Source organism: Zootoca vivipara, chromosome 6 (assembly GCF_963506605.1).
Source record: "Zootoca vivipara chromosome 6, rZooViv1.1, whole genome shotgun sequence".
Classification (NCBI taxonomy): Eukaryota; Metazoa; Chordata; class Lepidosauria; order Squamata; family Lacertidae; genus Zootoca; species Zootoca vivipara.
The window spans coordinates 93,401,465-93,415,301 of record NC_083281.1 but is presented as its reverse complement, the minus strand read 5'-3'; the positions used below and the strand labels follow the sequence as shown (position 1 = coordinate 93,415,301).

The 13,837-nt window shown below is 47.1% G+C and overlaps 1 protein-coding gene across 1 annotated transcript in view; it reads right to left on the bottom strand.

The window, feature by feature from the left end:
- TACR1 (tachykinin receptor 1) overlaps positions 1-12,591 on the bottom strand; it is a 56,796-nt gene extending 44,205 nt beyond the window's left edge. Inside the window, exon 1 of the mRNA XM_035118867.2 lies at positions 11,941-12,591. Within this exon, the coding sequence (XP_034974758.1) occupies positions 11,941-12,320 (380 nt within the window). The 5' untranslated portion in view covers positions 12,321-12,591. The remainder of the gene's footprint in view (positions 1-11,940) is intronic.
- Between the last annotated feature and the right edge of the window lie 1,246 nt (positions 12,592-13,837).

The following is a 13,837-nucleotide window of genomic DNA, read 5'->3' as shown; positions in this document are numbered from 1 at the left end:
CAGACTAGACTGGTGTTATGTCTCTACGTGGGGCTGCCTACCTGAAGCTGTTCATTTGCAGGCAATCGGAGTATATAACATTTATTGGGCATGAGCTGAAGTAGTTGCCAGTTTGTTTCTGGGCCCAATTTAAAAGCTTTTAAAATTTAAAGCTCAAAACAAATTATTTGAAAAGGCTGCCTGTACCCGAACAAACCTGCCTGCACCTTAGGATTGCCCCCTGTGACTCCTCAAGAGCCCACAACCAGGGAGGTCAGATAGGGACGATTTAGCTGTGATTCCTGCATTGCAGGGGGCTGGACTAGATGGCCCTTGGTAACCCTTTCAACTCTACAATTCTGTGATTCTCTAAGTAGTATTGCATTGGCAGGCATAAAGACTGGCTCATTTTCAATCATGACTCCATGTTTATGCAGCCCCTTCCCATGGCAGGTATGTTTGGACCCTAGACTGATGGTTTTTTAAATGGACTCCAGAGACATTGGAACAAAAAACAAAGTGCCTTCAACTTGATATTTTAGTTAGTTTGCATTTTCCTGCTGGAGTTTGAAAACTTACTGGATTTATTGGTAGCATTTATAGTTATATGGGCTTTTCATGTTTTAGCATTTTGTTGATTGTGGTTTTATGGTTTGCAGTTCTGTAATGAATCTGTTTTATCTATTTTATATGTTGTGAGCCAATTTGGGAGCTGTGATCCTTAGTTGCCCTTCTAAGGCATGAGACCTTGGAAAAAGCACCGGAGCTCATCGTTTTGCTTTCCTTGGTCCTTAGTACATACCCTCCGGAAGCCCAGTTTTCCCAACACAGCGCTCCATCTATCTAAAAAATGATATCCTAGAGCTTTGGGGTGTGCAGAAAAGGGCCACCAAAACAACACAGGGGTTGGGGAACCTTCTGTTTTACGGAAAAGATCAAGCGTTTGCAACTTTTTGGTCAGGGAGGGGGGCAAAAAAAGGCAATTGGGGGAGCATGATAGAGGTCTATTAAAAAAATTACAAGGGACCCCGAGGGTCATCTAGTCCAATCCCCTGCAGTGCAAGTCATCAGATGAAAGTGATTTTCATGAGATTCAGGTCAGACAAAAGGAACAATGTCTTTGCGCTGTGGACAGTTGCTTAGTGGCATTAAGCTGCCTTATTAAGCTGCAACTCCCATCAGTCCACCAGTCCAGCAAGCTCACCCTTGTGCACAATGGCTCGCAGCAGTTCTATAGCATTTCAGGTGAGTGTCTCTTCCAGCCCTACCTGGAAATGCTGGGGCTGAACCTGGCATCTCCCCCCAGCATGACCATGCTGCCATCAGCCCCAGGATCATACGGTTGTGCTGGCTGGGGACTGATGGGAGTTGCAGTCCACAAAGCACTGGAGGGCACTAGGTTGAGATACCACTGGGTTCCAGAGCACCACGAAAGCAGCAGGGCTGCCAAACCCAGAAGGACAGGCAGCTAATCCCAAAGGGCAAAGCCAGCAAAGCCAAAAGGAAACGGACCTATGAAATCACCATGGTTAAACTGCGGTGTTAGCCTGTATTGTGCTGCCATGTTTTGCAAAGAGTTTGCTATTTGGATATGGAAAATCTTTATTCTTTACTTGATATTCAGAGGAGCTCTTGTGCGCAGGCAGCTGAGACCTTACAGATGTTCACGGCAGACCAAACATCTTGTTGAGAAGTGATTCAGACACTCATTAGAACATATGAGTTCAAGCACATGATCAGCATACTGTATTTCCGCCTATTTATCACTGCACACACACACACACACACACACACACAGCACTACTGCTAGTTCCTAACGTGCACACCACCTGCATTTCTGGGGTGAAGGATGGGGTTGTAGCACAAGGGATGCTTGCGAGGAGCTGGAGGGGAGTCACGGGGGCTTTTTGCTTTGCCACTCTGGGGAACCCCATGGATAGAGAAATGTGCAAATCTCCCTGGGGAGAACATTCCGAAAGAAGAAGAATTTATTTCAGTATTTATACCCCACCCATCTGGCTGAGTTTCCCCAGCCACTGGGCGGCTCCCAATCGAGCGTTAAAAACAATACAGCATTAAATATTAAAAACTTCCCTAAACAGGGCTACCTTCAGATGTCTTTTAAAATTAGGATAGCTGCTTATTTCCTTGACATCTGATGGGAGGGTGTTCCACAGAGCGGGCGCCACTACCGAGAAGGCCCTATGTCTGGTTCACTGTAACTTCACTTCTTGCAATGAGGGAACCGCCAGAAGGCCCTCGGCGCTGGATCTCGGTGTCTGGGGGCCGGTTCTTGTGCTGCCACCTTTTGGACCTCTAATGGAGGAAGCACACAAAGAAGGGCCTCCTAAGATGATCACAGGTCCATCTTCTTGGTGGCTTTGATGGCTGGTAGCTGCTAACCTGGGCACAAACCCTACTTCCTCAGGGGAAGGCAGAAACAGATTGGGAATTTTAATGTGACTCACAAAGGAGACAAAAGAGTGCAGAGGAGCTGATGTTTGCTTGGGAGGGAACCAATGTTGCTTTAAAGATCAGCTTTGCCTGATCTTCTAAATAAACACATATTCCTCCCCACCCCTAAAAAACAACATCCGATGGTGAGTCTCTCCTCACATGAATTCTGATTTTGTTCTTGTGAAAGGTTGGCCAAGGAACTTTTGTTCCAAGAAACAATAATAAATTTCTAGCTCTGCTTGTATGCTTAAAAGAAAATTTGGAAGCATCAGAGGCCGTCACTACTTGCAGCTGCTACTCTCTCAGCACCACAATAATCCCTAAATCAAATCAAGATATTTTTAAAACAATGCTATTGCCCTTTTCTAGAGCATCAGAGAGCATTGTTTAGAGAATTACTTTGAAAATGCTTCTCAAAAATTGGAGTAATTCAATGAAAAATCTTGGTCCTCATCAGAGGATTTGTTCACCTCGTTGTCATCATTATTTGGGACATGTAGGAAACCATTTTGAAAGCACAAAATCACCCAGCCCCCTGCGATGGAATATTATTCTAGAGAACAACTGACTGGCTGAAACTTCAAGAAGCCTTCAGAAATACAAACACGGCTGCTATTGACAGAGATTAATCACTTGCACTAGGAGGGCATCAGTGATGTGATATTCTGTGTTTCTTTGCCATTCTCCCTGCTGTGGATGAGTAGCAAATGCAGTTGTCTTTGATACTGGTTCGGTATTTTCATAGCAGCTTTTACACAGCTGTTGTGTGTCTGCCCATCTGAGCCATTGGGAGAGGCGTTAATCTTCTAGGGCACATCAAAATTGGAAACGCTCTTCTCCCTTTGATGCAAGGGCTAATTTCAGATTTGCAGTTTGCAATCTCTGATCCTTGCATTTGCTGGGATGTGTCAGTGTTGTGAGGCTTGTTGTCTTGTACGCTGGCATATTTATGTGCATAGTGCGTTTTCCAGGAAATTAAGTTACTAACTGGAACAGCAAGTGTTTCCCACGACCAATGACAGAACCTCGCTAAGCATGACCTTATTTTTTTAATAATTAAATCTTTATTGATATTTACAACAAAACAGACAGAACAAATATTTCAAACTGAAATGACAATAAATCCACCGTCGTCTCACTAAAGTAAAAATTTCATCCAACAAAAGATAACAAACTTATTTATATTATTATTATCCTGCTGACTTCCCATCACCTCCCATAGCGCGACTCTTCTTTTTTTGCAAAGTACATACTTTTCTCTTCATCTTCTTATAATCTCTTTTGTACGTCAATAATTCCAATCACACCGACAGTTCTTATAGATTCTAATATTATTTTATAAGCCAGTCATTCTAAGGCTGCCATGGAAATTACAATATGTCCATTTCTCTCTTGCAGATATCTCCTAAACACATCCCATTTTTTTAGCAAACACCTGTTTCGTAACTCCCCTTAAATTATCTGTTAGCTGAGCCAGCTCTACCATATCTGACAGTTTACTTTGCCACTCTTGGAGTGTTGGGAGCGTGTCCCCCTTCCACCTGGCCGCTATTAATAACCGGGCTGCAGCTGATGCATATAAAAAAATCTCCCTATATTTGACAGGTAGGTCTCTGTTCAGGATTCCCAACAAGAAAGCCTCAGGTCTTTTTTGGAATGTTGATCTAAAAATCTTTTTCATTTCTTCATAAACTATATTCCAAAAACCTCTCTAGGCATGACCTTAGAGGAGCTTTCTGTAACCCAGTGACCTCTAGAAGTTTTGGACTACAATCCCCATCAGTCCCAGTCAGCATGTCCATATGACATGGGGGCTGATGTAGTCGAAACATCAGAAGAGCTCTCAGTTGGGGGAAGACACACAGTGGCTGCACATTTAGCCCTGCCCATTGGGCAGTGCAAGTCCCCCTTCGGCGGTGGGGAGTCTTTGGCTGAATTGTGCTGTTAGCATACATCTCTCTGTGTGTGCATGTGTTATTTTCTAATTGTCTTTCCATTTTGAGTCTTGCAAGACTCCTCGTGAGGGCAGCGTGCCCTGGAAGGTGTGCTAAAAATCTTTTAAAAAACAAATATCAGGATACACCCCCTGTGAAATTTAGTGCTCTGTTCTTCTGTGGTTTTAAAGCACATGCAGGAGCCTACAGAGACAGAAAAGTCTCCCAGCTTAAGAACATACCGTAAGGAGAGCCTACTGGATCAGGCCAATGGCCCATCTAGTCCAGCATCCTGTTCTCACCATTGTCAACCTGTGGGAAACCTGCAAGCAGGACCTGAATGCAACAGCTCATTCCCAACTTGTGGTTCCCAGAAACTGGTGTTCAGAAGCATTCCTGCCTCTCTTTTGAAATTGCATTCAAACATAACTATGCATGAGTGTTAGTTAGTGCATAAAAGGGTTAAGACCACAGAGTTAGATTCCTAGAGTTGGCTATGTCACACCCCCTCTTTTCCGATGAGGGAGGAAGTCAAGCCTTCTCTTCCTGTTCCCTCTCTCATATACCCTCCAACATTTCTCTGATGAAAATAGGGACATCTCATTCCTTAATGATAATTTTACTATTTATACCCCACACATCTTACTGGGTTGCCCCAGCATTCTGGGCAACTTCTAACATAAATAAAACATAATAAAGCATTAAACATTTTTTTAAAACTTCCCTATATGGCTCAGGGGTTCAGATAACTCCATACCCTCCAGTGAAAAGAGGGACATCCCAAGAAAAGCGGGACATTCCAGGATCAAATCAGAAACTGAGACAGCTTCTTTAAATCAGGGATGTCCCTGGAAAATAGGGACACTTGGAGGATCTTGTTTCTCTCTGCACCTTGTAACTGACCAAGGAAGGTGTGTCCAAGCTAAGCTCCAAGCTTAGAACACCTGTTTGAAGCTACAGTATCTTTCTGTATTTTCTACCCAATGGTATTCTGCATATGTTCTCCTTGCTGCTGCTTGGATAATGCATGACTCTGACTTTTGGCTTAAGAGTGTGTGGTCTGTTCATTGCAGGAGGAGTAGAAAGGGAAAAGCACTTTGCTAGTAGATGAAATAGGAAATGCAAAAGGTTTAACAGCCTAAATTCCCATACTACAGCTTGACTTTGAAATTAAACTGCGCTGCTCTGGTTCACCAGAAGCGGCTTAGTCATGCTGGCCACATGACCTGGAAGCTGTATGCCGGCTCCCTCGGCCAGTAACGTGAGATGAGTGCCGCAACCCCAGAGTCAGTCACGACTGGACCTAATGGTCAGGGGTCCCTTTACCTTTACTAGTCCCCAGTAGTTTAGCCGCATGTTTTGAATCTAGGCTGACCCTGCCAATTCTTTTGTTATTTACCCAGCACACGTGGATCACAGAGATGCATATGTTTTTCTTCCCACACCTCTGGAGGCAGAGTTTATCCCTTCACAAGCTCACAGACAGGGCTAAACACACAGCCCCTTTGCACATGCTTTGCTGCTTTGTGCAAGTAACACAACTCCAAAGGGAGTATAGTCTGCTCTAAAACCTCTGGAGAGTATCAGTTGCTGAAGGCTGCTCAGAAATATTATCTGCTTAAGGCAGATCAAAATAAGAGGTGGCAGATGATCTGCAGGCTGTGGAGAAACAGAGCAGCAGAAGGAATGCTCTGCTAAGTCTTCCTTTCCAATCTCACCTGTGCTGGAAACTCAAATAAGCAAGTCACTCTCCTCACGGTCTTTCCCTCTTCCCTCTGCAATGTGGGGAGAATAATGCTGAGCTAACCCACTAGGCTTTCAAAAAGACCACAAAGAGAACGTGAAACAATTCCAACACTCTCAAGCCCCATGCAAATGCTGTGGCTGGCATCCAAAGAACTATTTTTGGCACATTTTGAGAGCCTGGGCATTATGAGTGGATTTTTGTCACATATTTGTTTCCTTTCCACAAACAGCAGCCTCCCCCTCCCAGTCTAAAGTCAGTTTAGAAACTCCCCTTGGTTTCAATAAAAGTTTTGCCATGAGGGATGGTTGCCTGAGAAACAGGAGACCCCCATCAGCACACGCCCCTCATTTTGCACTTCTTTGGATCTAGGCTTTAAGCATTACAACATCAGGGCTTCTGGGTGAGATGCAGGCGGACAGTTCAGTGCCAAGGGGGATTTCACAGTCCGCCTGTTTGATCTTCTCTCTTGCAGTTTGTCAATAAAAAGTTGTGTCCTCAAGAAGACCAAAGCAACCATGGTAGAGTAGATTGCCCCACTTTCCTCCCCTTTTACTTTAATACAGAAGCAAAGCTGGGGGGAGACTCCGGTTTTCATCAGAGCATCCTCCTGTCCCACCTCCCAGACCAAAGGCAGAAGGCAACTGCACTCAGGTCCTGCTCTGGGGCTTTTCCTATGCCTCTGGTTGGCCAGCGTAAGAACAGGAAGCCAACCTATATGAACTGAAGGCAGCCCTGTTTAGGGAAGTTTTTAATGTCTGATGTTTTATTGTATTTTTTATATTTTGTTGGAAGCTGCCCAGAGTGGCTGGGGAGACCCAGCCAGATGGGCGGGGTATAAGTATTAAATTATTATTCTTACTTTTGACCTGGCCCAGCAGAACTCTTCTGATGTTCTTGGGCTCTTATAGAGGGGGTGTTTAATCCTTCTCCCCTCTGCCATTCCCTGATCTAACTCCCAACTGCTGTCATTCACACGGGGTGGGGAGGAATACATGTTCTTGTAACATGCCTGCAATATTTTTTTTCTGTTGCAGGACTGATAGCAGGTTGGGAGGTGGAGAAATGATTTAGATTGAGAAAATGGTGCAGGGGGGAATGGATTAAAAGTCTCCCTCCCAGCACTGCTGCTTTGATCAGAATCCCCCATGGTTGCTCTAAAGAGAGACAGAGAGACACAGAAAGAGAGGGAGAGGGATTGGGATTGGGATGAGAAGTTCCTATCAGGAACCTCCCATATCTTGCTTGTTTTATTCCTCAGCTAATTCCAGGCCTGTTCCATGTCTTCCTTCCAAATCCGGGAGCAAAGCCTTTGCTGACTGCTGCTAACAAGTACATCTGCTACTCCAACAGTAAATTCTGCTCTAATGTGCATTTTGCACTGTTGTGCTGGCTGGGACTGGTGAGAGCTGTTGTCCCAAACATCTGGAAGGCACCAGGCTGGAGAAGGCCGTGTGATGTGTTGTCATTGCCCAAATCTCCCCTGCACCACACTGACTGCCAGCTTCCTCTTTCTCATCCTGGCAAGTTCTTTGTTTCCACAACACACACAAAGATCAGGCTGAGTGAGCCTGAATCCAGCACAGCCCATCATTACAACGTTCAGACAATTATTCCAAGCCACACAATATAATTTGGGACTCTCTATTGGCTAAATTAGGAAGCTGAAGGATTATGAAAGGGAGGGGAGGGGAAATACAAGGAGTCTTTGAGGGGAAAGAATTAGACATGGATTCAGCTATCCATCAGTTGGCACTTCTATGAAATCTCATCAGAAGGGTATGAGAAGGGAGACAGCCCTTCACCTCCTTTCCCCCTCATTTTATCCCTTATTCTGCATTCTGCTCCTCCACACCCCATTCTTCTCCTCTCTCTCAGCCAGCACACCAAGATCTGCAACAGGCGCCTTGCTATCGGTTGCCACCTTGTGCCCCGAGTGTGAGAGACCTCGGTGTGTGACAAAAACCTGCCTTACATCTGCATGATCAGCTCCCTAGGCCAATAAAGCGAGATGAGCACCGCAACTCCAGAGCCATCCGCGACTGGACCTAATGGTCAGCGGTCCCTTTACCCCTTTACCTTTACCATCAAGGGGTGACTTGGCACATGCAAATGGGCCACTGAAATCTGTTCTCACAAAGAGGAACTTTCATACCCTCCAAAGTGACTTAAAACAAAACAAAACTTTTCACATGCTCATGTGTATTCAGCTGCAAGTGTCAGAACAGCAAGATATGCATATGCAGGGGCGTAGCAAGGGGGTGATGGGGGCGGTCCGTCCCAGTTTCCACTTGGGGGGCGGCCACTTGCCCCCCCCCCGCGACTCCCAAGCCGAGCCTCCAGCCTCCGGGTAAAAAGCCTGCTCAGCGCAGCGCACCCACCGCACCGAGCAGGCTTTCTACCAGGAGGCTGGAGGCTTGGCTTTGGAGTCACGGGGCAATACCCCGCTACGTAACACGTATGTGCAGTGCCATTATGTAGTGACACATGCGTCATTACGTGGCAACGCCCCCCCCCCCCGGGTGCATGACAATTTGCCGCCCTGGGTGACGCAGCGGCTTGCTACGCCGCTGTGCATATGGATGTGTAAACCAGCCCAAGGAAAGATCTCATTGGGAACTATTTATCTGTAACTGGGCAGGTTTAACATTAGTCACAATTCATGGAGGAATACAACTCGTGTTCATGGATACGAGTTTCTGGAGCCAAAATGGCCATATTTTGCATCTTTGCTGAATCTTCATAGATTTATGGCATATACAGAAACCATCTAAATGCTTCTATTTGGTGTCACAAAGGCAACCCACTCTCTTACACATCCCACATAGGATCCATATATCAGGACTAATTCTGTTGTCTCATTCCAATGACACAGCAGATGAGCCTTTTTCAACACAACATGCCTCCTTTTCAATTAACTCTACAAGTGAAAACTAGTTAACTTGGAGAATGGAATGAGCAACATTCTAGAAATTAATCTTTCCCAGAGATAACGAGAATTCCTTACTTTATACCTTGGGAATGTTTTATAGTAGTCAACGGGGAAACCACACTGTTTTCCAATTTAGCTCCAATTGTTGAAGGGCAGTGTGTATTCTATTCCGCTACTGCTCTGCAAGAACAAATGGTTTTCATTTCACAAAATGATATTGTGCTTCAAAATGCACATACACATTTTGAACCTCTTACACGAGGGATATTGGAAAGTGGAGACCTTTCTTAAATTAAAAAGAAGGAGAATGCTAAAGCCATGAAGAGCCTCACCACTGATAAACAGAAAGCTTTGAATTCCGTCAGATTGCAAAGAGATGTTTACAATGTCTTAGTTACAGGTAGGTAGCAGCGTTGGTCTGAAGTGTTGGCTACTGGAAGGAATTTTTTGTTTTTGTTTTTACAATGTATGGGTGGCTAACAACTCTCTTCCCATGGGAACTATTAAAGAGGATCTTTTTCATTAAGGCAGCAGGTACTATTCTGCCACCACCACCCCAACTCTACAGTTCTATGATTCTTTCTCCCAAGCTCTTCTAAAACAGATGGAAGGTGGAGATGGTCCAAAGGGCCATCTAATCATGGATCTAGCCAGGATTTTTGTTGGGGGGGGTAGGCTTTTGTTGGAGGGGGGGCAGAACCTGAGATTTGTATTGATTTGCATTGATTTTGATTGCCCCCACCCCTTGGATTCGCCCATGCATCTAATCCAGCACTCTGCAGTGCAAGAACCACAGCCTAGTACCACTGAGCCCAGTGGGACTTCCTTCCAAGTAAAGAGGCGTAGGAATGTGTGGTGTGCCTTTTTAAAAACCTGTTTTTAATACCGTGTTTTAAATCATTGTAACCCACCCTGGGTCTCTAGAGTGAAGGGCAGTCATAAACTAAAACAGTAATACCACCACAACAAAAAGACAAGTTATTTTCAAGAATCAGTAGGGTATACTGAACACAGTGATATTCTTGGATGTAGCCGGCGTGGTCCAGGTGGTGACTGGTCCAGATGTTGTTGGACTCCAAATTACATCAGCCATGTCCATTAGCCATGCTGGCTAGGGCTGGTGGGAGTTGGCATCCAATAATTTATGGAGGACCACAAGATAAACACCTTGCTTGCATTGCGCAAGTCACTATTTATTAGTCTAGCCTACTCCGTAAGGTTGTTGCGAGAATAACATGGAATCGTAATATATGTGGCTCTTTGAGCTCCTCGGATGAAAGGTTAAAGGACACCTCACATTTTTGCAATGCTTTTTTTTTAGTGTTTGAAGTACTTTCCTTGTATTATTTCAATCCTATATTGTAATCAGTCCTATAGATTGGGGCAGGGGGATGATGTTGAAAGAGGCAGCTAGAGTCACCATGTGTGTTCTTGGTTGAGGTGAAATTCCAACCAGAGATGTTATGGTCACTCTTAATGACTCAATTGAGTCTCATAAGAGTGCAAAAAGCTGTGATCAGTCTTTGGTTTCATCTTTTTAGGGCAATGACACAAAGCCTGCTGGTGCAAACGTTTCCATTTCACAGGTGCGGAACTGAATGTGCGAGAAGCTAGCTTGCCGCAGGCATGTGTGAGACCAGGGAGGGATTTGAAGCCATATCTCCATGGTACAGCAGGACCCCAAAGTGGCTGGGGAAACCCAGCCAGATGGGCAGGGTCTAAATAATAAAACTATTATTATAAAAGGAATGGAACCCAAAAAAGTGGACTTTAGACAAATACATGGAGGGCAAGGCTCTCAACAGAAACTAGCCATGATAACTAGGTTCCACCTTTACTGTCTAATATACTGTCTAATATCAGCTGCTGGGAATCGCAAGTGGGCAGCATGTGCCATTGTGTTCATGTCCTGCTTGCAGGCTTCACATCTGACATCTGTTTGTCCACTGTGAGAAGAGGATGCTAGACTAAAAATGGATTGCTTTTGCCTGCTCTGGTGGGGCTCTTCTGATGTTCTTCTGTGCAACATTACCTTTCTGCTGCATGTAAGGTTTTGGAATCTTTGTCAGTGCTGATTTGAAAACACCATATCTATAGCCAATCTATATCCATTTCATCCTGAGGCAAGCTGTTTAGCATGATGTTTTTATTTACCTTCTGTGTTTTTGCACCATTTTAAAGTCAGGCTGAGACTGCTTGTAGAAGGCGCATAAGAAAACCAATGAATTCTAATACCTAAAAAGCAGCAGCAGCAAAAACTGCTTTGCTGGGTCAGCCCAGAGCTCCATTCCAGTCCAGCACTTGTTTCTAAGAGTGATCAGCCACTTTCTCCTTCTATCACACACATGCACATTGCACATGCCTCTCCATCTTCCATCTTGCCATGCAATAAACACAACCAGAGTTCAAGAACACTTTCCAGGCAGCTAAAAAGTGGGGCTGCTAAAGGCTGCCTGGGCCAACAAAGAGACATGGAGGGCCACATTTGACCCTCAGGCTTTTTATCCCTAGTCCAAAAGCACCCTTTGATCCAGAAGGGCCTCTCCTAAGTCCTGGCAGGCAAACAAACATGGAAGGAAACAGGGGGAGAGGCAGTCAGTCAACCTGGGAAAAGACACTCTGCACTTGCTCAGGAACACTCTCCACTAGGGCTGTGCCCTGCAAGCAACGAACAAACCAGCTCCCCAACTTTTGTCAGGACTTGATCCCAAACTGCCCATCCTCTCACTTTTCACTCTAGCCTCTTCTGCCACCGCCCCTGTTTTCCCCTAGCTGGCCCTAGCACGTTTCCTCGGGCTCTCTTTCCGCTTCGACGCGCGTCTTCCCTTCGGATCCCGACGCTTAGAACCCAGGTTCCGGGGTCCAGCCCCCGCGCGCAGGTATATCTTCCTCACCTGTCCACGGCGATGGCCGTCATGGAGTAGATGCTGGAGAAGACGGCGGCGACGGAGAAGAAGTTCTGGAAACGGCAGTAGAAGAGGCCGTAGTACCAACAGTTGTGGACGGCGTAGGTGAAATTGACCAGGGTGTTGAAGGCAGCCATGGAGGCTTCGGCGAAGGCCAGGTTGACCAGGAAATAGTTGGTGACGGTGCGCATCCGCTTGTGCGCTAGGATGATCCACATCACCACCAGGTTGCCCACCACCGAGACCAGCACGATCAGCGCGTACGCCACCGCCCACAGCGCGACCTGCCAGCCCGGCTGCACGAACTGGTTGCCATCGAAGGAGGCGTCCGTCGAGGCGTTGGAGCCGTTCGAGGGGGTCCCCTCCATCGCCCTCAGGGTAGCTCGGGGAGCGCCAGCGGGAGCAGCATGGGGGCCGCCTCAGCAGCAGACGGAGGGGGGGCGCGGTTGGGGCCCTCGCGCAGAAACTTGTGCGGGGTTTGCGTAGAGGCAGCCGCGCCCGTCGGGCAACGGGAGGGGGCCCAGGTGCTCTCCGCAACCGGACACTCGCCTCGATCTCCGCGCGGCCGAGTTCGCCTCGGCGCCAGGGAGCGCGGAGCTCTCCTGCGGGGAACCGCCCCGTCGAGGCTCTCTCCGGCTCTCGCACTGCCTGAGTGGAGCGCCCGGCTGCGTGGCGGCGGCGAAGCGGCTTTTTATAGCCCGGCAGCAGCAGCAGCGGCGGCGCGTCAGGGAAGGTGGGCAGCGGAGGCGGCGCGCAGGCGTCCGGGCGCGCTCCCGCGCGGGGGATGCAGCTGCGGCAAAAGTGGAGGCGTCTGCTCGGCGAGGGCCCCCGGGGCCCCTGAACCAGGACCGTCCAGCTGGGGTGCCGGGCCGCCTTAACTCTCGGCGCCCCGCAGCGCCTCTCCGTCCAATCCCGCGATGGGGAATCTTTTGCCAAGGGAGAGCCACATGCTTTCTAGGTAACCTGCCGGGGCCCGAGGATGAGCGGGGCCGGGAGGCCAGAGGGGGAAGAGGCAGGCAAAGCCATTTCCCCTTCCTAGACTTGGCTGGTTTGACACACACCCAGACCCAGACCCAGGTTGCTTTTAGCGTGCAAAATGTGGAGTTGTGGGGCGGGGGTGCCGCTGAAAAGCTGATAACGTGCAGTTTGAAAAATCGGAGAACTGGAGGGAACCCAAAGGGCCCCCGCAAAGCCCCCCGCAATGTAGGAATCACAGTTAAATAGGAATAACATTGGACAGGTAAGGTTAAGCTTATGTGTTTATTAAGTGGTTCAGTGGCAGGCAGACGTGTCAGCAGCAGTACTGTATCCACAAAAGTGAAATAAGAGTAGAATTAAATAAAGGATTGCATAAATTATATCAGTATTAAGAATGCTTCAGACAAATTGCCCAAACTTTCTTCTCTGGGGTTGGTTGCATCGCAGCCTCCTAAAAACCCTTAAAGTCCTTCTGGTTTTGGTTCCTTTGAGGTTTTTGTTTGTTTTCCTGCTGTGGGGTGTCTGATGGGGAATTTGTGTAGTTTGAAAACCTGCTTTTAAAACACCCTGGCACACACTCACCACTGCCTCATCTTTCCTCCATCCAGGCTAGCCAGAGGCATAACCAGAGTTCAAGAATTCATTCTAGCCAGGCAAACACCTGTCGGATACAGCAGGCCAGGGGGCAGGTGTCACCTGGGGAGAGTGGGTCTGGCTGGGAAGGGCATAGCTGCCAAGTTATCCCTTTTTAAAAGGGATTTTCCCTTATGCTGAATAGGCTTTCTCGCGAGAAAAGGGAAAACTTGGCAGCTATGTGGGAAGGGGTGTGGGGCAGAAAGAGTTCTTACCGTTTAAAAAGCATTATTCAGAACCGTGGTTTGCTTGACAGCCTAAGGAAGATAATGAC